This window comes from Mustelus asterias, chromosome 15 (assembly GCF_964213995.1).
Source record: "Mustelus asterias chromosome 15, sMusAst1.hap1.1, whole genome shotgun sequence".
Taxonomy (NCBI): domain Eukaryota; kingdom Metazoa; phylum Chordata; class Chondrichthyes; order Carcharhiniformes; family Triakidae; genus Mustelus; species Mustelus asterias.
Window position 1 is genome coordinate 49,643,307 of NC_135815.1, and position 21,155 is coordinate 49,664,461.

The window sequence follows — 21,155 nt, forward strand, 5'->3', positions numbered from 1 at the left end:
TAGACAGGTTCATGTCAGGAAAGTGACAAGTTTCTTCAGTATGTTCAGAATAGTTTCCTGCAATAATGTTTTCTAGAATCAACAAGGAGACAGGTCATATTAGATTTAATAATGTGTAGTGAACCAGATTTAGTTAACACCTTAAAGCATCCTAAAGTATGAACATTAATCTAATAATGATTATAATAACAATTGCCTGTATCTTCTGGGAAGCGACAATCATCGTTGGATTTCACTTGGAGGATGGGAGCACAACCCCTTTTTATAGCACCTGCTGAGATAAAATAAGTTTAAGTATACAGTGTCAATGTCAGTCAGTGGATGAATGATCAAAGATGTATAGGTTAGGTGGATTAGTAAATGTGTGAGGTTAAGGGGTAGGGTGGGAGAAAGGGCCTGGTAAGGTACTCTGTCATAGAGAGTCGGCACAGTAAGAAGTCTCACAACACCAGGTTAAAGTCCAACAGGTTTATTTGGCAGCACAAGCTTACGGAGTCTCGCTCCTTCATCAGGTGAGTGAGGAGTTGTATTCACAAACAGGGCATATACAGACACAAACTCAATTTACAAGATATGGTTGGAATGCGAGTCTTTACAGGTTATCAAGTCTTAAAGGTACAGACAATGTGAGTGGAGAGAGGGCCAAGCACAGGTTAAAGAGGTGTGTATTGTCTCCAGCCAGGACAGTTAGTGAGATTTTGCAAGCCCAGGCAAGTCGTGGGGGTTACAGATAGTGTGACATGAACCCAAGGTCCCGGTTGAGGCCGTCCTCGTGTGCGGAACTTGGCTATCAGTTTCTGCTCAGCGATTCTGCGTTGTCGTGTGTCATGAAGGCCGCCTTGGAGAACGCTTACCCAAAGATCCAGAAGCTGAATGCCCGTGACTGTTGAAGTGTTCCCAGACTGGAAGGGAACACTCCTGCCTGGTGATTGTCGAGCGGTGTTCATTCATCCGTTGTGGTAGCATCTGCATGTTCTCCCCAATGTACCATGCCTCGGGACATCCTTTCCTGCAGCGTATCAGGTAGACAAGGTTAGCCAAGTCGCAAGAGTATATACCGTGTACCTGGTGGGTGGTGTTCTCACGTGAGATGATGGCATCCGTGTCGATGATCCGGCACGTTTTGCAGAGGTTGCTATTGGCAGAGTTGTGTGGTGTCATGGTCATTGTCCTCCTGAAGGCTGGGTAGTTTGCTATGGACAATTGTCTGAGGTTGTGTGGTTGTTTGAAGGCAAGAAGTGGGGGTGTGGGGATGGCCTTGCGAGATGTTCATCTTCATAGATGACATGTTGAAGGCTCCGGAGAAGATGTTGATTAATAGCATTACAATCAGAGCTGAAAAGAATACCCCTGACATGGCTACTGGGAACCAACCCCCACAAGCACGAGGGCAACACCCCTCTACAGATAAGGGAACCATCCCACAAGCACCAGGCCAGCCCCTACAGATAAGGGGGACCCCAATCCCCACAAGACACTGGGCAACCCCCACCCCACCACCACCTCCTACGGATACTGGGAACCCTCCCCATAAGCATTGGAGCAAGCCCCCCCCCCCCATTGGAGAAGGAGGACCCCTACACATTGGGAGTGACACAGTAGTTAGCATTGCTGCCTCTCAGCGCCAGGAACCCAGGTTCGATTTCTGGCATGGGTCACTGTCTGTGCGGAGTCTGCACGTTCTCCCTGTGTCTGCATGGGTTTCCTCTGGGTGCTCTGGTTTCCTCCCACAGTCTGAAATATGTGCTGGTTAGGTGCATTGGCCATGCTAAATTCTCCCTCAATGTACCCGAACAGGTCCCAAAGTGTGGCGACTAGGGGATTTTCACAGTAACTTCATTGCAGTGTTAATGTAAGCCTACTTGTGACACTAATAAATAAACTTAAACTTAAAACATAAGGGAAACCCCCCCATGGAACTCCCCAGAGGGCATGCCCCGGCACTATAGGGTGACACTGCCATGGTGGCACTCCTAGGTTAACAGTGTTAGGATACTGCCCGGGCATGTCCCTCTACCGCTGTGGGCTATACTTACTTTTTTCTCCCCCCGGCGGTTCCCCTCGATTGCTTCACATCGGTGAAGGGAAGAATTCTTATTGTGAGGGAAACATATGATGGGGAAGTCCTCTTAAATATATTCAAATTTATTAAAATATATTTGTTACATCACCACCAAGGGGCAGGGAAAATCAGAGAATACGATCTTGCCACTGAGATTTTTGTTTCAGCAATCTTGCATGATTTTCCGCTGGCAACACCATTTCACTTGTGGTGAACTCCTGCAGAAAATCCCAACCATCCTCTAATTGACACATATTTAATGAAGGCGACTTGGGACTTGACTGCTGGGTAGAGAGGAGGGCTTGAAGGTCGTATTATGTGCCACTCAAGCATTTGACAGACTATCAGCGGACCTGGATTGAGGACCTGGGGATGGAAGTCCCAGCTGCCCAGAGCTGTCAGCCAATCAGAGTCCGGCAGTTCTTTTGAATGGCAACTTCACTGGGGAGGCAGTGGCCGCTGTTGGTATGATACCCACCCACAGCCTAATAGCCTCACTAGATTCCAAGCCATAGAAGAATAATAGAAGGAGGGAGCGAATGGGATGGAGGTCATGTGGGAAGGGTATGGTGAAGAGGATTGGCAGTAAGAGTAGGGAGTGGCTGTCTGTGCCACCCCTCCCCTTTCAGTCAGGCCCTGAGTACCTTTTGGACTGAATTGGGGTGGGGTGGGGTGGGAAGGCTGCCTGGGGCCTTTCTACAACAGACTTAATCAGGGTGAAGGGGGGCAGGCAGCGAACGGGTACCCACCCAACATTGTTCTGCCTGATTAAATGCCCTGTCACCAAACTCGCAAGGGGGAGGGTGTCCAACGGGGATCTGTTTGGAGGCTTCAACTGTTTATTAACTTTGATGGGATAGAGAACCAAATATCCAAGCTTTTTCATGATAGAAGTTGGCATTGTCAGAAGTGTAGATGGAAACGTAAAGTTACGAAGAGATGTTAAAAGATCAAGGGAATAGGCAAAACTATGGCAAATGGATTTCAGTTTTGGTAAATGTGAGGTAATCTACTTGAAACCTTAAAATTTCTAAAGTTTGGAAGATTATTGGGCTCAAATCTTCCAGTTCCCAGATCATTGAAAGTGGGATTTGCATTGGGATCCTGCAAACATCCTGGCACAGGACATAAGTAGAAATTGCCTGGGAAGTTTAAGCTTCTGATGGGCTGATTTGCACTGTGAATATCTCTGACCCTGAGCTCAGGATGCAGATCTGGGCTAGATACCTGAGACTTTTCCTGGGCAATGTTAGATTAATATCTGTTCTAACTCAGTGATTAGCCAGGGAGCCAGCGTAGCTCGTCTGAACACCACAACTAACCCCTCCCACTCACAATTAAATCTTGCTTCCCCGACCAAACCTAACTACCCGACTACCCCACACAACCAGATCTGACTAAGAATCTGACCATTCACTACACCCTAACCACCAGCACCAACTAACCACCGTCCAACTAGCCCCTGACCAGACCCAATTATTCCCAATCAGAACGCACTGACCTTCCACCACTTGACTAGACCCCTGACTACCTGGTTACTCTCCTCACCCGACTAGACCCGATTACTCAACTGACCACCCAATTACACCCCTGATCTAACTACTCACCAACCTACCCACTTCACCAAACCTAACCACTCTCACATCAATCCACTCATCCACCTCCCCACTCACTCGCCTACCCACCAAGTCCCCCAGCTACCTACCCATTTATCCATTCAGTCACTCACTCCTCCACCATTACTAACTCACTCACTTACTGAACGCCCTTTAAAAACGTAACTGAGTATGGCAGCTTGAAAATAAGGCATGCCTGCCCTTTCATCTCTTCTTGTGTCTAACAACCTTCCTTTATATTCTGCATGGACTCTTCGATGCTTCAACCAGATGATAAGCCTGAAAAAATGTAAAAAGGTCTGGCAGAGTCAATTCCATCAGCATCATTCTGACTGGAATTGGGCTTTGGGTCCAAATCTTCTGGTCTCTATTGGAGACGGGGCATATGTTGGGAGATGCACATCAGGATCCTGTGGAGGTCCTGATGCATAGACGTGTGTAGATATTTCCCAGGATGTTTAAACTTCTGATTGGCTGATTTGCACTGGCTGGCACTCTCTGTAAATGCCACTCACCCTGATACTTGGGCCAAATATATTAGACTTAGCTGCATACTTAACTGGGAAATGTTTAATACCCGATTTAATTCTGTGGTTAGCCAACTGAGCATCACAACCAAACACTGCCCCTCTCCCTGCCAAACAACTACCTGACTATCCCACCAACCAAATCAGACTACTACCTCAACACCCTGACCAACCAACCACCCTCCCAACCAGAACTGAACACCTGACTAACTCCCTGACCTGACTACTTCCTGACCAGACCAGACTACATCCCCAACCTTTCAACTAGATCCTCCAACTACCACTTGACTACCCCTTGACTAGACCCGAATAACACCCGACCAACTACACTCTGACACAACTATCCACTCATTAACCCAGACACCCACTTTCCCACTTCATCTACTGACACACTTTACCCATCTATGCACCTATCAAATCAGCCACTCATCCGCCTACCCATTCTCCAACCTACCCATCATCCACATACTAACTCACCCACTCACCCGTCGACTTACCCACTCACTCATCCACCCACCTGTACACCTACCTATTCACCCACCTGTGCACCCACTCATCTAGTCGCCCATCTACCCATCTAACTGTCTCCTATCATTGCCCACCAGCCTACCTGTCCACTCGCACATCTGTCCACTCATCCAGCTATCCATCTATCTGTTCATTCAGTCACAATTCACCTATTTACTCACTCATCCATTCACTCACTCACTGAAAGATTTGGATATTTTTGAAAAACTGAATAATGAAACCACTGTTGTGAAAAGGGGCCACAGCCTCCCTTATTTTGTCTCTTGCAACCAACAACTTTCCCCTAGAGAGTCCTTGCTGACATCATAATGCTTCAGCTAGGATCACAAGATATGACGGAAAAGTTTATAGAATCATAGAATCCCTACGGTACAGAAGGAAGCCATTCGGCCCATTGAGTCTGCACCGACAACAATCCCACCCAGGCTCATTCTGTAACCCAACGTATTTAACCTGCTAATCCCCCTTACACTAAGGGGCGATTTATCATGGCCAATCAACCTAACCTGCACATCTTTGGACTGTGGGAGGAAACTGGAGCACCCAGAGGGTAAATTGTCAAAGGATAAAAGCAAATTACTGTGGATGCTGGAATCTAAAACCAAAAGAGAAAATGCTGAAAAATCTCAGCAGGTCTGGCAGCATCTGTAAGGAGAGAAAAGAGCTGACGTTTCGAGTCCAGACAACCCTTTGTCAAAGGTCGTCTGGACTCGAAACATCAGCTCTTTTCTCTTTTGATGGTAAATTGTAAAAGGGTTGGGTAGAAACCTTTGTGGGCCGCCTTAATGTGCTCAGCATTGACCCCGACTGGAAGATTTGGACTTGGTGTCTGAGTGTAAATCATTAAATAAATAAGTATTATGAATAAATAATCAAAAAGGCTAATGGAATGCTGGGCTTTAAAACTCCAGTTGATAGATTTTTGCTAACCCAAGGCATTAAGAGATATGGGACAAAGGTGAGTATATGGAATTAGGACACAGATCAGCCATTAACTTACTAAACAATGGAACAGGTTCAAGGGACGAAATGCTTACCTTTAATCCTCTACAGTAAGAACTCCTTATAAGTCACCCTGCTTTTGGTCATTTCGTTATAACGTCTTTTACTCTAGGTTTTTTTTAAATTTACTTCACCATTTTTGATATGTCATCTGCACTCTGGCCCCGCCCACCCCTGTGCTGAACCCTGGGCCATCCGCTGCCATTTCTGATGCCAGAGGTGCTGTCGCAGTCACCAGAGGCCCAGGCTGCGGGGAGAGAGCGAGGCCTGAGATCTGGGACCAGGAGCACAGGGCAGTGATGAGAAGCTGCTGGCTGCTGATCAGGTGATGAACTGTGAGTAACACGGTGTGGGAGAGGGTAGGAGCAGTCCCTCTAGCTTCTTCTGCGGTCCTGTGGCTTCTTCCGCAGCTACCCCCAATCCCAGCTCCGTTGTTCCTCTTCCCACCCCTCCCACCCCAGCTTGTAGATGCCCCTTGCAGATATTGCTGGGGGACCCTACTGAGTGAGGGTCCTCCTGATATCTATTCCATGCTCATCAGTCTCCAAAAGCAGCTGGGGCCAGCTTCTCGAGAAGTAAACTGTAAGAAGCCATGCTAAATTCTCCCTCAGTGTACCCGAACACACTCCAGAGAGTGGCAACTAGGGGATTTTCACAGTGACTTCATTGCAGTGTTAATGTAAGCCTACTTGTGACAATAATAAATAGACTTAAAAACTTAAACTTAAAACTTACTATGCTATGTGCATGCCATCTATTGCACTCTGCCCTTTGAGGAGCCGGGCAACTTGGTAAAATTGCTGAAGCTTCTGCCTTGCTGTCCATACCAAACTGGATTAATTTTTCCAGCTCCCCGAAAGGAGATCATTTTTTCACTTTCTATTGTGCTTCAGTAACTCTTCTTTGAATATGGAGACCAGAACTGCACACAATATTCCAAATGTGATCTAACCAAAGTTCTATATATATTTAAAATTAACTCCCTACTAAGTTTGTCTGGACAGCTGCGTAGATAACACACAGGTAACATACAATGCTTGCAATGAAACAGTGGCATAAAAATTATGAACAGTTGAAAATTTCATATCCATGGACATAGCTGTCCAAAATATCATCATGTTTACAAGTTTTCATCCAAAGGTTGACACAGCTCGTCCATTGCCATAATGTTGAATCACACTTTTCTCATGCAGAACTCTTCACTGAAAACTTCATAAAATTTGTTGTCTGTAAATTAGTTGATAGGAATGATATCTTCTTCAATCTCAGACCCTGAGGCTGTCAAATGCAAGGTCAGCTGCCTTCAGCTACAAACGACAAAAGCTTCTTCAAAGTATTTCCTGTAATTCTAGTCATCATTGTTCAAAGCTTCTCCCAGTGCAAGGTTCCAAAGGAAGTCACTACCACCAACTGATGCTGTCAACTTGTACATTTCTATTATTATGTTTATTGGAGCCACAAGTCATAGGTTTAAGTTACTTCAATGCCTGTCTACCTTATTACCATTTATTATTGAACTCCAGGCAGTTTTGGTGGCTGCATCATGGGGAAGCCCCAGATCCACTCAAGAACAACCCCAATTTGCATGTCTGGGAAAATAACAGTGCAGTTCCAGTGCTCCTTGCAGTCTAATTACTTCTTCCCACTCCATCCCTTTATTGCTGTATTTCCTTCTCCCACATTTATGCATTGGAGTTTCCTTCAAATTTACCAATGCTATCTGCTTCAACCACTTTATGTGGCAGCGCATTCCTCATTCTCACTGTTGTGTAAAAATATTCTTCCTGAATTCTTTATTGATCAATTAGTGACTATTTTATATTCATTCCTGTTGTTCTTGACAATCATAGATTCACGTAGCACAGAAGTAAGCCAAACCAGTCTGTCATGCGTTTGCCGATGTGTGGAAACAGTTGCTCCGCATTCACCCTGTTGAATTTGTTCACAATTTTAAAATCCTCAGTTGGATCTCCTCCTAGACAATCCTTCTCCTGGAAAAAGCAGCCTAACCTGCTCAATCATTCCTGATCATTTCACCTTCTTAATTCTGTTAATAACCTTGTAACCATGTCTGCACTTGCTTATCATACTTCAGTAACTTCATTTTATAATATGGAGACCAGAACTATACACAGTGCTCCAAATATGGTCTAACCAAACGCTGGGATAAATTTAATATAGACTCCCTACTTTGATATTCATAAAGAAGGACCTTGAAAATCTCTGCCTGAAAATCATAGACTGTTACTTCACAGAAACTGGCAATTTATTCCATGTTGTCGGTTCTGGTGTCTTTGATATTTGATCTACCTAATCTAATTTCACACTCCTGCTTGCATCCTATACCCTCTAATATTTCTCTTCTGAGCAACTTTCTATTTGTTCTTTAAAATAATTTCAAGATGCTGCTTCATAGTTTGTGGTTAAGAATTCCTTAATCACGCCACCCTCTAGCTGATCATTTTTTCTAATGTTACTTTTAATTCTCTTTGTGATATTTTACAGGATCGGGGTTAATTACAGAATGGGGTTAATTGGGTGGGCAGATAGCTATGATCTATGACCTTCTACCTAGAATACATTAGTTTTTTATTCAACTTATTCAACTAAATGTTATTTCGACACTATCATTATTTAGATACTAGATGGCAAATTTATGAACACTAATGGGACAATGCTAAGACTTTATCTGAAATTTATCTTCAGAATATTGCTTTAGAAATAAAAAAATGCATAGTACCAGAAATAAAATGTGTGGACCAGAGCACATTCTTAGCTAGTCAGAGGTTTTAAATCATGATAACAGTTCTCAGCAGCTTTTGTTATCAAAACCAACTGTATAATAAATTCTCACTGCATTTCAGAAGTGTGATGATTGATTTGATATCCTTCATTCTTTTGCCAAATCTTTTATGTTTCTCTGAAGAATTTTATTTCTCCTATCACCAATGATCTGAAGCATCTTTTCTTCCTCAATTTTTAAAAAAAGTTGAGTTCTTTTACTCCTGGAGGATTTTAATGTTTTAAGAGGTTAATTTGGTTTAGCCAATGAAATGTAATTAACCATATTCAGCTGTTTTACTTTTGCTGCATGGTTATCTGTTTCCTTATTTTCAGGAGCAAAGTTCCGTAAATATGTTGGACATTCTGCTCATGTGACTAATGTGCGCTGGTCGTATGATTTTCAGTGGATAATTAGCACAGGTGGTGCTGATCACTCTGTATTTCAATGGAGATTTATTCCAGAAGCAATGTCAAATGGAGGATTTGATACATCGCAGGGTAAGAAAAATTGTGTATATATGTTATGTTGTAGGATTATTTATATGTAATTATGTTGTGGTTTTTTGAACCCAACCATTTCAGCCTGATGACATCACACCATGAGTGCGTCCTACAGCTGTGTTCTAAGCCTAACTATCATTTGCTGCTTTATCATTGACCTTCCTTCCATCATAAGATCACAAATGAGGTTGCTTGCTCAAGTGCTCAGCTCCAGTCACAATTCCTCAAATAATAAAGCAGTTCATGCCAGCAACCAGCAAAATCCAGTCAGCATCCAGGCTTGAGCTAAATGGCAAGCAATATTTGTGTAATCCAAATGCAGACAATGAACATCTCCAAAAAGGGAGAGAAAAATGATATCCCTTTGATATTCAATACACTGCCACAACTGAGTCTCCCAACATCAACATCCTGAATTTCACCAACTACAAAGACTGGGTATTCTGAGCAGAATTTTCCATTCGCTGCATAGTATGCTGGCTGAGGCGAGAGAACCAGCATGCAGCTCGCAGGCTGCACAGCTAGCTTTTCTCTCTCGATGATCCAGCATTCTGCAGAAAAACTGTGGAGATATGGTCCATGCCGTCACGCTGGCAGGGTCAGGAAAAACCAGCAGCCTGGAATCCCCGTGATCAGGGCAATAGGCAAGTTGGGAAAGCTTACCCCAGGGACATGGGGACCACACCACCCCCCCCCCCCCCAAACATGCACAACAGGAACCCCACAAGCACATGGGGAACCCCACAGTCGATATTGGGAACACCCTCCCCATGGAGCTCCCCAGAGGGCTGCCCACTGGCACTATCCCTTGACATTGACCCCAGGGGGCAGTGCCAGGGTATTGTCCAGGCATGTCCTTCTACTCCTGTGGACCATATGTACCTTTGCACCCTTGGCGGGTTCCCTTTGCCTGGTTCCATTTTTAAAAAGCAGTTATCACATCGGCAAGGGGGTGTTCCAAATGTGGGGGAACGATTTGGCAACGTAGCCTTCTAACTATATTGAAATTTATGTAAGGTTCCCAACCTTCCTGAGCGGGAACTTCATTATGCGAGATCGCTTTCAGGGTCTTGCAATATTTTGTACCCACATCATGCGGCAAGCACGATGAGTGGCACACCTTCTGACTCCCAAAATCTTTTTTATCACCTACAAAGTACAAGTTGGAGCATGATGGAATATTCCCACTTGCCTGGATAGATACAGTTGCAACTGTATTCGTAAAGCTCAACACCATCCACCAAGATGAGGAAGTGGAGGGATGGGTTGGTAAGTTTGCCGACGACACGAAGGTTGGTGGGGTTGTGGATAGTCTGGACAAATGTCAGAAGTTACAGAGGGACATAGATAGGATGCAAGACTGGGTGGAGAAGTGGCAGATGGACTTCAACCCAGATAAATGCGTAGTGGTCCATTTTGGCCGGTCAAATGGGATGAAAGAGTACAATATTAAGGGAAAGACTCTTAGTACTGTGGAGGATCAGAAGGACCTTGGGGTCCGGGTCCATAGGACTCTAAAATCGGCCCCGCAAGTGGAGGAGGTGGTTAAGAAGGCGTATGGTGTTCTGGCCTTTATCAATCGAGGGATTGAGTTTAGGAGTCCGGGGATAATGATGCAGCTATATAAGACCCTCGTCAGACCCCACTTGGAGTACTGTGCTCAATTCTGGTCGCCTCATTACAGGAAGGATGTGGAAAAGATTGAAAGGGTGCAGAGGCGATTTACAAGGATGTTGCCTGGATTGAGTGGCATGCCTTATGAGGATAGGCTGAGGGAGCTCGGTCTTTTCTCCTTGGAGAGACGTAGGATGAGAGGAGACCTAATAGAGGTGTATAAGATGTTGAGAGGCATAGATCGGGTGGACTCTCAGAGGCTTTTTCCCAGGGTGGAAATGGCTGCTACGAGAGGACACAGGTTTAAGGTGCTGGGGGGTAGGTACAGGGGAAATGTTAGGGGCAAGTTTTTCACAGAGGGTGGTGGGCGAGTGGAATCGGCTGCCGTCAGTGGTGGTGGAGCCAAACTCAATAGAGTCTTTTAAGAAACTCCTGGATGAGTACATGGGACTTAATAGGATGGAGGGTTATAGATAGGCCTAAAAAGTAGGGATATGTTCGGCACAACTTGTGGGGCCGAAGGGCCTGTTTTGTGCAGTAGTTTTCTATGTTTCTAAGTTAGAACAAAGAAAAGTACAGCACAGGGATGGGCCCTTCAGCCCTCCAAGCCTGTGCCGAACTAAAAAAAAACCTTCTGCCTTTACTCGGTCCATATCCCTCTATTCCCTCCCTATTTATGTACTCAACCAGATGCCTCTTAAATGTTACTAATGTGCCTGCTTCCACCACATCCTCTGGCAGGGCTTTCCAGGCACCCACCGCTCTCTGCACATCTCCCTTAAACTTTCTGAGACTCATCTTGAACGTGTGCTCCCTTGTAATTGACACTTGCACCCTTGGAAAAATCCTCTGACTATCCACCCTGTCTATGCCTCTCATAATCTTGTAGACCTCTATCAGGACCCCTCAGCCTCCATCTTTCCAGGGAAAACAATCCTAATGTATTCAACTTCTCCTCATAGCCAACACCCTCGAGACCAGACAACATCCTGGTGAATCTTCTTTGCACTGTCTCCAAAGTTTCCACGTCCTTCTGGTAGTGTGGTGACCAGAACTGCACACAATACACTAAATGTGGCCTAACCAAGGTTTTATATAGCTGCAACATGATTTCCCACTCCTGTTGTTAAATGCCCACAACCTCCACTACCAGAATACCATGGTGCAGTGTGTACTGTCTACATGATTCTCATAAAGATAGATCATGGTAGAGTGGGGAGTATTTTTCTCCACTTCCTGCCATCCATTCTCTCCCCCCACAACCCCAGTAAAAAAAAGTTGTTCGACTTTAAAATGGGATACCCCAGAGTGATAATCGGCTGAGAAGGCCTTAATGAGCTGAAAGTGTGACTTCCACCCCTCAGAGACAGGAAGAACCATCCTCAAAAGCTGACAGTTGAGAGGTCCCAACAGTGCCAGAGCACAGTACTGGTCGCTGCTGGGACTACAAGGTAGTCATGACAAGAAGAGAATATAGATACCATACTTGGGTAACTCTAGGGTTTTTGGTTGGATGAAGAGGTTACTCCAAAAGAGGGTATCATCTCTCAGGGAGTGCCCCTAATGGGTACCTCAAATAAGGTAACCCCTTTCCTTCCCATTTTTTTTGTCCAAGTTGGAAAAATAGCAGGCTAACCATTTGCTTTCTACCTTCCTTTACCCACCATATTATTCCAGTGGGCAGGAATAGGCCCTTAAGAGGTCTTTAATTGGAAACTTAAGGGCCATGATGGTCTAAGAGTGGGCTGGCTGATGCCTTACCCACCGAAGGTGATATGGGGGACATTTGGGGTGTGGATGGGAAGGCAGTGGGCTAGCCGCCCTTTTTAGAATAAATTCCTCCTTATCTGGGTCTTAAATGGCTTGTCCCTTATTCTGAGACTATCCTCTGGTTCTGGACGTATTAGCCAGGGAAACATCCAGTCCACATCTACTTTATCATGCCCTCTAAGAATTTTGTAAATTTCAGCGAGATCACCTCTAATTTTTCCAAACTCGAATACCAATTCAGTATCCTCAATCTCTCATAAGACAATCCCACCATCTTAGGGGTTAGTCTGCTGAACCTCCGTTGCACCCTCTCTATGGAATGTGTATCCTTCCTCAGATAAGGAGACCAAAGCTTTTTTCATTATTCCAGATGTGGCCTCACCAAGGCTCCATACAAATTTCAGCAAATTGGCATTTATCTTCCTAATTCAGTTTTGTTTGTCCAGTACATTTTATTAATGTACTCATTTCTAAGCAGCTATAGATTATCCCATGAGCATAACTCTATTTGTAAATTGTAGGGGTAGATAAAAGCAATTATGAAAGACAAATGCATAAAAATTTTATATATTCCTTTAAAACTCATTTTTACACAACTACTCATGTTGTTAAAGCCATTTCTGCACATTTTCTTAAATATCTGCATGCAGAGACTAAACTTTCCAGTTTCAGGTGCCATGTCCAAGACAGCAGTGGTCCTGTCAGTAGCTGTTATGGTTATGACTGGATTGAATTATGATATGACAAGATATTTCTGTCCTATTTAACTTTGCAAAACAACTGGGAATAGCCATGGATTATGCATTGGAAGAAAGATAGTTGTAACAGGGAAAATGATGAAAGGTAATCAACCTGAAATGTTGGGCCAGATTATTTCCCTTCTAGGTTGGAATAGAGAGTTGGGCTATTTTGCAACTTGCAATCTCGCTTCTCTAGTTGCAATGCTTACCCCACCATCTTCATGGCAGGGAGACAGGGCAGGACTGGAATTAGGGCCGCTGTCTCCAGAAGTAGTCCCAAGGTGGGAATGGGGCAAGTGGATGCCAAAACAAGCAGGATAAAAGGCTTATCTCCATTCATGAGATATCTGCCCAGCTCTGTACATGAATGCTAGGCACCCCAGCCCTCCACTGTCACACCCCAATCAACCCCATGCAGCTTCCAACTCCCATGCCCACTCACCCAATATCCACAATGGGCAGAACCCATGAGCCTTATAATGAAACTGGGTAGACTTTGGATGTTCATGATACTGTCAAAATAAACAAACGTTCAAAAACCTCTTCAAAATACCTTAATCCTTTTAAGAGTTCAAACAGTCATTCAAATGTCACTTTAAAATAATCCTTTTGAGTGCTCATAAATCTGTCATAATAAACAAACAGCCATTCAAAAACCTATTTGATCGAGTATAATCATACTCATTAAACTGTCAACCAAAACAAAGTTCCCAATCCTCTTGGCAGCAGCATCAGTAACCTATGCTGAGTTGAATTTATTAGCGGAGTTTGGAGCTCAGCCAAACATTCATAATGGGATGCCATTGCACAGCTGCATCAACAAAGCCTGCAGAACTGAATATATTAAAACCTGAGAAGTAGTGGAATGAATAGTTGGACTGAATATATGGTCTTTTGAAGTCGGTGAAGCAGTTGGCCATCTGTTCCACTGTTTTAAAGGCTGAACTGGGCTACCTACACTAAAACCTTTCAAAACAACCCGAGCTTTAGAAGCTCAACAATTGTCCCGACTGTGAATCTGGATAAAGATTTATATTAACCCTTTATATATTTGAATTTCAATACTGTTCAGTGCAGAAGAGCACTTTATCCAATTGATAAGGTACTCCTGGTCGATTTAACAGCCACCTACCTTTTAGGAACAAAGATCTATTAACAATCACTGCATTAAAAGCATACCTGTATTATCATACAGCAACTAATTAAGACGTGAGATTGACAACAGCTTTTAATCCTACCTGTCAAAACGTTTCTGACTCCAGAGCAGGCTTCCATCATGGTTCACAAACTTTCTGACCTGATGAGGTTCCTTCACCACATTGGTGCTGCCAGACCTGATGCATATTTTCAGCATTTTCTGTTTCTATTACATTTGGGTGAAATCTGTCTGTTCAGTGACAGGTACATTCAAAATGAGTGATCAGGCACAGTTGAATAACCAGTGGCATATTGCTCTAATGCATAAGTTATTGCCATGTGCCAAGATGGAGAACAAGAATGGGGAAATAGAAAATTGGAAATGAGAATGAAGAGTAATAAAAATGGATGAATGAGATGAAAAGAAGAAATGAAATTAAAATAAATGGAAATGGGATGAAGGTGGAGGGGAGAGTTTATGTTTGAAGTTGCTGAACTCAATGTTCAGTCCGGAAGGTTGTAAAGTGCCCAATCGGAAGATGAGGTGCTGTTCCTCCAGTTTGCACTTGGATTCACTGGAGCATTGCAAAAGCCCAAGGAAGGACATGTGGACAGGAGAGGTGCGTTGAAGTGGCAAGCGACAGGAAGGTCTGGGTCTTGCTTGTGGACGAACCAAAGGTGTTCCGCAAAGCAGTCACCCAGTCTGCGTTTGGTCTCTCCGATGTAGAGTAGATCACATTGGGAGCAGCTAATGCATTAGACCAAATTGAAGGAGGTGCACGTGAAGTGCTGCTTCACTAAAAAGCAGTGTTTAGGCCCTGGGATGGTGAGCAGGGAGGAGGTAAAGGGGCAGGTGTTGCACCTTCTACGATTGCATGGGTAGATGTCATGGGCAGGGGGTGAGGTGTTGAGTGTGATAGAGGAGTGGACCAGGGTGTTCTGGAGAGAACAGTCCCTGCGGAATGCCGATGGGGAATGCGGGGAAGATGTGTTGAGGAAGTTGCATTTCATCACCCTTGCAGAGCAGTAAGTATCTAATTTAGATTTATTGCATCATATTAATCTTCTATTTTATCAGTTTTTATTTTGATTGTATCAGTTTGCTCTTACCTTTTCCATGGAGAAAGCATGCACTGTGTGTGTGCTGACTCTGCTCATGTGCAGTTGCGTAGAAAACTTGCACCGCACATGTGCCAGCCCTACGCAGACGCAGAAAGAGTGTGTTGACTCAATGCGTGCTTGGTGCGTAGAAATCACAGACGGCACACACTGTGGCGCAGTTGACTGGGAATGAGATCCCGGTTGACTGTAATCAAAGTTTTGGGCACCTCTATTAACAACAGCAAGGTGCACTTCTACAAACCCTCTCTGTCTTGAGTCAAGATAATCCTATGGGTGCATCTTTCCACCGATCCTTTTCAGATGAGCAAGGAAGAATACCTTCAGCCTTCATGGTCTAGTCACTTCTGGTATAAACACTCAACTCTTTGGTATGCTTAAGCTATTCACTCCACTTTTTGGTTTCAGTCCCTTTTATTTTGCTCGCACATTGCTTCATCAAGAACTCAGGCAATTCCAGACACAGGGATGAGAAATTTCTGATCTTTGGCAGAGATCTGACTTGGATCACAGAATTATGCCCTTTTAACTTTTTTTGACTAATGTTTTTTGACCATCGTCTGGCTTTGGTGAACTAAAACTTAGACTGTTTCTCTTCAATCTGCTGCCCACCTGGCTAAATTTCAGTGATTGGGTCATGCAGTGGCTGAGACCCCAGTAGCTGCCATATCCACATGTGTCCTACACTAGGAGGGTAGCAAGTTCATGGCCAGTAGGAGCATGGAACCAAGAGGTGGGGAGTTGGGCTGTGGGTAATGGGAAAAGGGGACCAAGCAGGAGCAGATGGGGAGAGGAGCTAGAGATTGGAACTTGGGTCGGCAGGGGAGTGGTATGGGGGGGGAGGCAGGGAGGGAGGGGGCAGATGCGGGGTGCAGGACTCCGGAACAGGAACAGGGACATGGAGCAGGGCCAGGCAGGATGATTGGGAGCAGGGTGTGATGGAGTAGCAGGGGTGGGAGGAGGAGCTGCAGCATGGCAGGGAGCTGGAGCAAGGAGCAGGAGCTGGGCTGGATGGCAGGAATGATCAGGGCTTGGGGGGAAAGATTAGCATGATCATGGGAGGTAGGAACAGGTTCAGAGAGGAGAAGCATGAGGAGTTAGGGGAGAAGGGAGGTAAGTAGAGGGAGTAGAGCCAAGGTCTTGGGGTTGGGATCAGGGCTTGGAGTTTGGGCTCTGACAGCCACTTCCTTCCCACATCAATCAACGCTTTTTAAAAGTTTAGAATTTAAGTCTAATTTATAAACGGTTTCATTTTTATCCCTGTCACCCATCATCATTATCATTGCATTTCCACTCCAGTTTCCTCCACATCTGGGCAAGCTACAGAATTCCAGGTAGACTGAGGATGGAGAAGGAGGAAAGGATGAATGAGTGGGGTTTGGAGTGAGGACATAAGTGAGTTTGAGTTGTGGGGATTGGAGGATGGGTATGAGTTTGTTGAAGCTGAGTGGGATGGAAAACCATGAGTGAACGGGTTGAGGGAAGGTGTGGAGGGAAGAGGCTTATGTTTGGTGGAGCAGAGGAGCTGATTAAAATATGTGGGTTGAGGTGGGGGGTGTAGAGGGGCTTCACTGAGCCTTCTGTCACCATGGAATGTGGAGAGTTTAGCTGAAACTCACAAGTACATAAAATATTTTTATGAAGTACTTTAGAAACACAAATTTTCATATTTATATGAAGTATTATAGGAACATACAAATTAGGAGCAGGAGTAGGGCACACCCCCTCATGCCTGCTTCACCAGTCAATAGCATCATGACTGGTCAAATGTTAACCTCAACTTCAGATTCCTACCTACCCCTGATAACCTTTCACCACATTGCTTATCAAGAATCATATCTATTTTGCTTTAAAGATATTCAAAGACTGCCTCAACCACTTGTTGAGGAAGAGAGTTCCAGAGTCTCTCAACTCTCTGAGAGAAAACCATTATCCTTGTCTCTGTCTTGAGTAGGCAATCCATTATTTTTTAAACAGTTCTAGAGTCTCCCACAGAGGAAACATCCTTCCCACATCCACCCTGTCAAATCCCCTCAGGATCTTGTATGTTTCAATCAAGTCACCTCTTACTGTTCTAAACTCCATCAGATACGAGCCTAGCTTGTCCAGCCTTTACTCCTAAGACAACCTGCCCAATCTCAAAAACCTTCTCTGAACTGCTTCCAATCCATTTACATCTTTGCTTAAATAAGGAGACCAGTAAGGTCTCACCAATGATCTGTATAATTGAAGCATATCATTCCTACTCATATTCATTTCACTTTGCAATAAACATTCTATTAGCTTTGCTAGGTACTTGTTGCACTTGTGTACTAACCTTTTGGTTAATACTTTTCAAACCTTTGGTTTTTGGCTAGTCATCTCTGCAAACTGAAAACTGACCTTTACATAGAGAGTTTTGCTTGTTTCTCCTGAATACACTCAACATTCTATGCCTGTGTTCTGCTGGAACGCAACAGGCTGAAAAATGATAGCTGCCCAATTAGTTTATATTTGGTTTTTTTGTTACCTAGCTTTCATCCTCATAGCAACCAGTTGACACTAGGCCGCTTCTCAAAAATTACCTTACAGTTAGGAAATTTAATTATAAATTCCTTTCCCAGAACAAGCTTAGTTTGACTTTTACAAACCTTTTGTGAACTGCAAAGTTTGTCACAAGAGTACCATCCCTATTGGACCTATTTATACATCAGGACATATGAAAAAAAAAGAAAGGCTGTGCCTTCCAAATATCAAGGACATCCCAAGCTTTAAATTAGTGCTGTTTGAAGTGCAATCATTATTGTAATGTAGGAAAAACAGCAGCCAATTCATGCATAGCAAGCCCACACAAATAGCAATATGATAAATACCAGGTAATCAGTTTTAGCGACATTGGTGGGGGATAAATATTGGCCTGGATACTGAAGGAGAACCCTTTAATCATAGGGCCCTGGGATCTTTTACATCCACCCAAGAGAGCAGATGGGTCCTCAGGTTTTAATGTGTGTTCTGAGTAAAGACACCTCCTACAATACTCCATCATTCCTGCACTGGGGTGTCAACCTAATTTTTTTTTTCTAGTCTCTGGAGTGGGCTTTGAACCCACAATCTTTTGACTCATTAGCAAATGTACTACTGATTGTCATGAATGCCACATCATTTGTCCCCAACAACCCTAATCTGCCTCACAGCAAAATAATTGGCCAGAATCAATCCCGCATCACTCAGCCTCAGCATTGTTTTTTTTAATATTGTGTGGTTTAGGTGTGTTCAGTGCATTTTGTATTTTCCCTTAACGAAAATAAGGGCCATTCAATTTCTAACCATATCTTTCTTATAAGTGTTCCCACAGATGAACAGGAAGTCAGGTGGATAGTATCAGTGTTCCTGTATGTCCTTGTGCTGGATCAATAAATGGCCATTTGTGATGTTGAGATGGATTGGTTTGGTGACTTACTGAGCTTATTTCTTCAAGGACACATTTGGATTCATCTTATTGAGGTCTCTCTTACCATTGTCTAGCTTCTGGGCTTCCCCCATGTTGACTAAAGATCTGCGTAAAAGCAGTCCATGACAACACTGAGATTGTTGATGCCCACATTATAGCTGTCACAATCTGGTTCCTTCACATTATAGTTCAAGACTTCACATAGTTCAAGACAGATTGCTGTCAATTGTCTTGAGAGCCAAGCCATTTGCAGGATGCCACCATAGGCCACTGGTGATCCTTGAAAGTAGCCAGAGGGAAGAATTTCTGTGCCATAGTGACTTTGACAGCTACTGGCAGGGCATGGCAAGCAGTGCTGCGAGGTGTGAAGTCTTAGGCAATCTGGGCATAAATTTCTGAGACTATTACCTTGGAATGATGCAGTCTCTGGGTTGCAGTCATCTCAATGTAGTCTCTTCACAAGTAGATGCTATGATGGGAATGTGATCCCTGTGTCCTTCCTGCCCCTTGTCTCTCTCCTCTGACCTCCTGATGCCTATGGCTGTGCCCTCCCTGTTAAGGGTGCTGTTCCTCAACACTGGACTAAAAATCTTAGAATCATATCCACATTTGCAGCTTTTACCTTCTCTTGTGCTCCAGTGGCTTCCCAAATTGTGTTTAGCAGCCTTGCCTCCTCCTCTCATGTACCCACAATGTCAGGAGAATGATGATCCCTTACATGCCTGAGTGCTTACTGTCCTTTCAACCAGCATGGTCAATGGCACTTGTTTCCAAATGGCTAATTTCTCCTCTGTGCAGTTCAACTAATTCCCTGAAGTGACCATGACTGCCTTCCCACTGTATGTCCACCTCCATTCACCAGGTCTGGCCTGGACAGCATGTGCAGCTTGTGCACCCCTGTCAAGATCTAAATATATTTCTTAATGAGCTCTCAGTGAACTTTCAATGAACTTTTTAACAATGTTATTGGATGTTGTTAACGGATCAGCCATGATCTTGGGGCTGCTCTAATCCCTCCTGAGTGAAATTTGCCAACTCCAAGAACACTCTCAGTAAATTATCATAACAACTAGCACTGGTATTTCAATCCCTCCATTTCCACAATCAGAATCTAAAAAATCAGGCCCATGGGTCTTTTATTTGAAAATTGAAGCCTTCTGCTTAACTTTCTTATTCCTCAGCCGGGAAGAGTCCGTATTTGAAGGTCACCGGGGGTGGGGGGCGGGGAGGGGGGGGGGGGGGGGGGAGTAGGTAATTAAGCCTGTTAAACAGGCAGTTAATTGCGATTTTACCAGCATTTTCTGATTTTGTGGGTTTTCAGTGCCTCGGAAACTTAGTGAAAGGTCAGACTTGGCTACAATCGGGAGCCATTGCGAGAGGAAAGGTAGCTTAGTAAGGAGGATGAAACTGAATAGACAGGATAGTAGTAGTCTGAAGGCAAGCCTAACCCGGCTTGGAACAACAGGGACACTCTGGTTGAGTGTTCTCACTGACTTGGCACTAGAATCATAGAATCATAGAAACCCTACAGTGCAGAAGGAGGCCATTCGGCCCATCGAGTCTGCACCGACCACAATCCCACCCAGGCCCTACCCCCACATATTTACCCACTAATCTACGCATCCCAGAATTCTAAGGGGCAATTTTTAACCTGGCCAATCAACCTAACCTGCACATCTTTGGATGTGGGAGGAAACCGGAGCACCCGGAGGAAACCCACGCAGACACGAGGAGAATGTGCAAACTCCACACAGACAGTGACCCGAGCCGGGAATCGAACCCGGGACCCTGGAGCTGTGAAGCAGCAGTGCTAACCACTGTGCTACCGTGCCGCCCATAAGTATGTATTAGAGTAAAGGGGGACAAATGTAGGAGTGCCTAAGAACTGAGTATAGCAATTTGCTATGGGCCTCATTCAGTCAGGCCTTAACATCTTTGGTGAGGAGCAGCATCAGAGGTGGAAAGATCTACAGCCAAAGGGAACATAGCAGCAGCACCCAGAGGGGCACTTGGATCACGAGACCAGAAGAGGGAAATGATGAGCGTGAAACCAGCCTGTTGTGCACAGAAAATGGTACCGTCCAAAGCCCTGCCTCTTGCAAATATCAGAGAAGCGGTTACTAAGCACAGCTAAGCCCAAAGTGATGGGCATCCATCTGCAACATTGAAGGTCACTATGGCACTGAGTTTCCACTCCACTGGGCACTCCAGATCGTTCAAGGAATCTTCTGGAGCTATCATCATAGAATCATTTTTTAAAATTCATTTATGGGATATGGCCATCGCTGGCTATGCCCATTCTAGTTGCCCTCTAGAAAATGCTGC

At 44.4% G+C, this 21,155-nt stretch overlaps 1 protein-coding gene across 1 annotated transcript in view; it reads left to right on the forward strand.

The window, feature by feature from the left end:
• Positions 1 to 21,155, forward strand: part of LOC144504500 (echinoderm microtubule-associated protein-like 6) — a 376,096-nt gene that overhangs the window by 142,371 nt on the left and 212,570 nt on the right. The window contains exon 12 of the mRNA XM_078229865.1: positions 8,853 to 9,017. Within this exon, the coding sequence (XP_078085991.1) occupies positions 8,853 to 9,017 (165 nt within the window). The remainder of the gene's footprint in view (positions 1 to 8,852; positions 9,018 to 21,155) is intronic.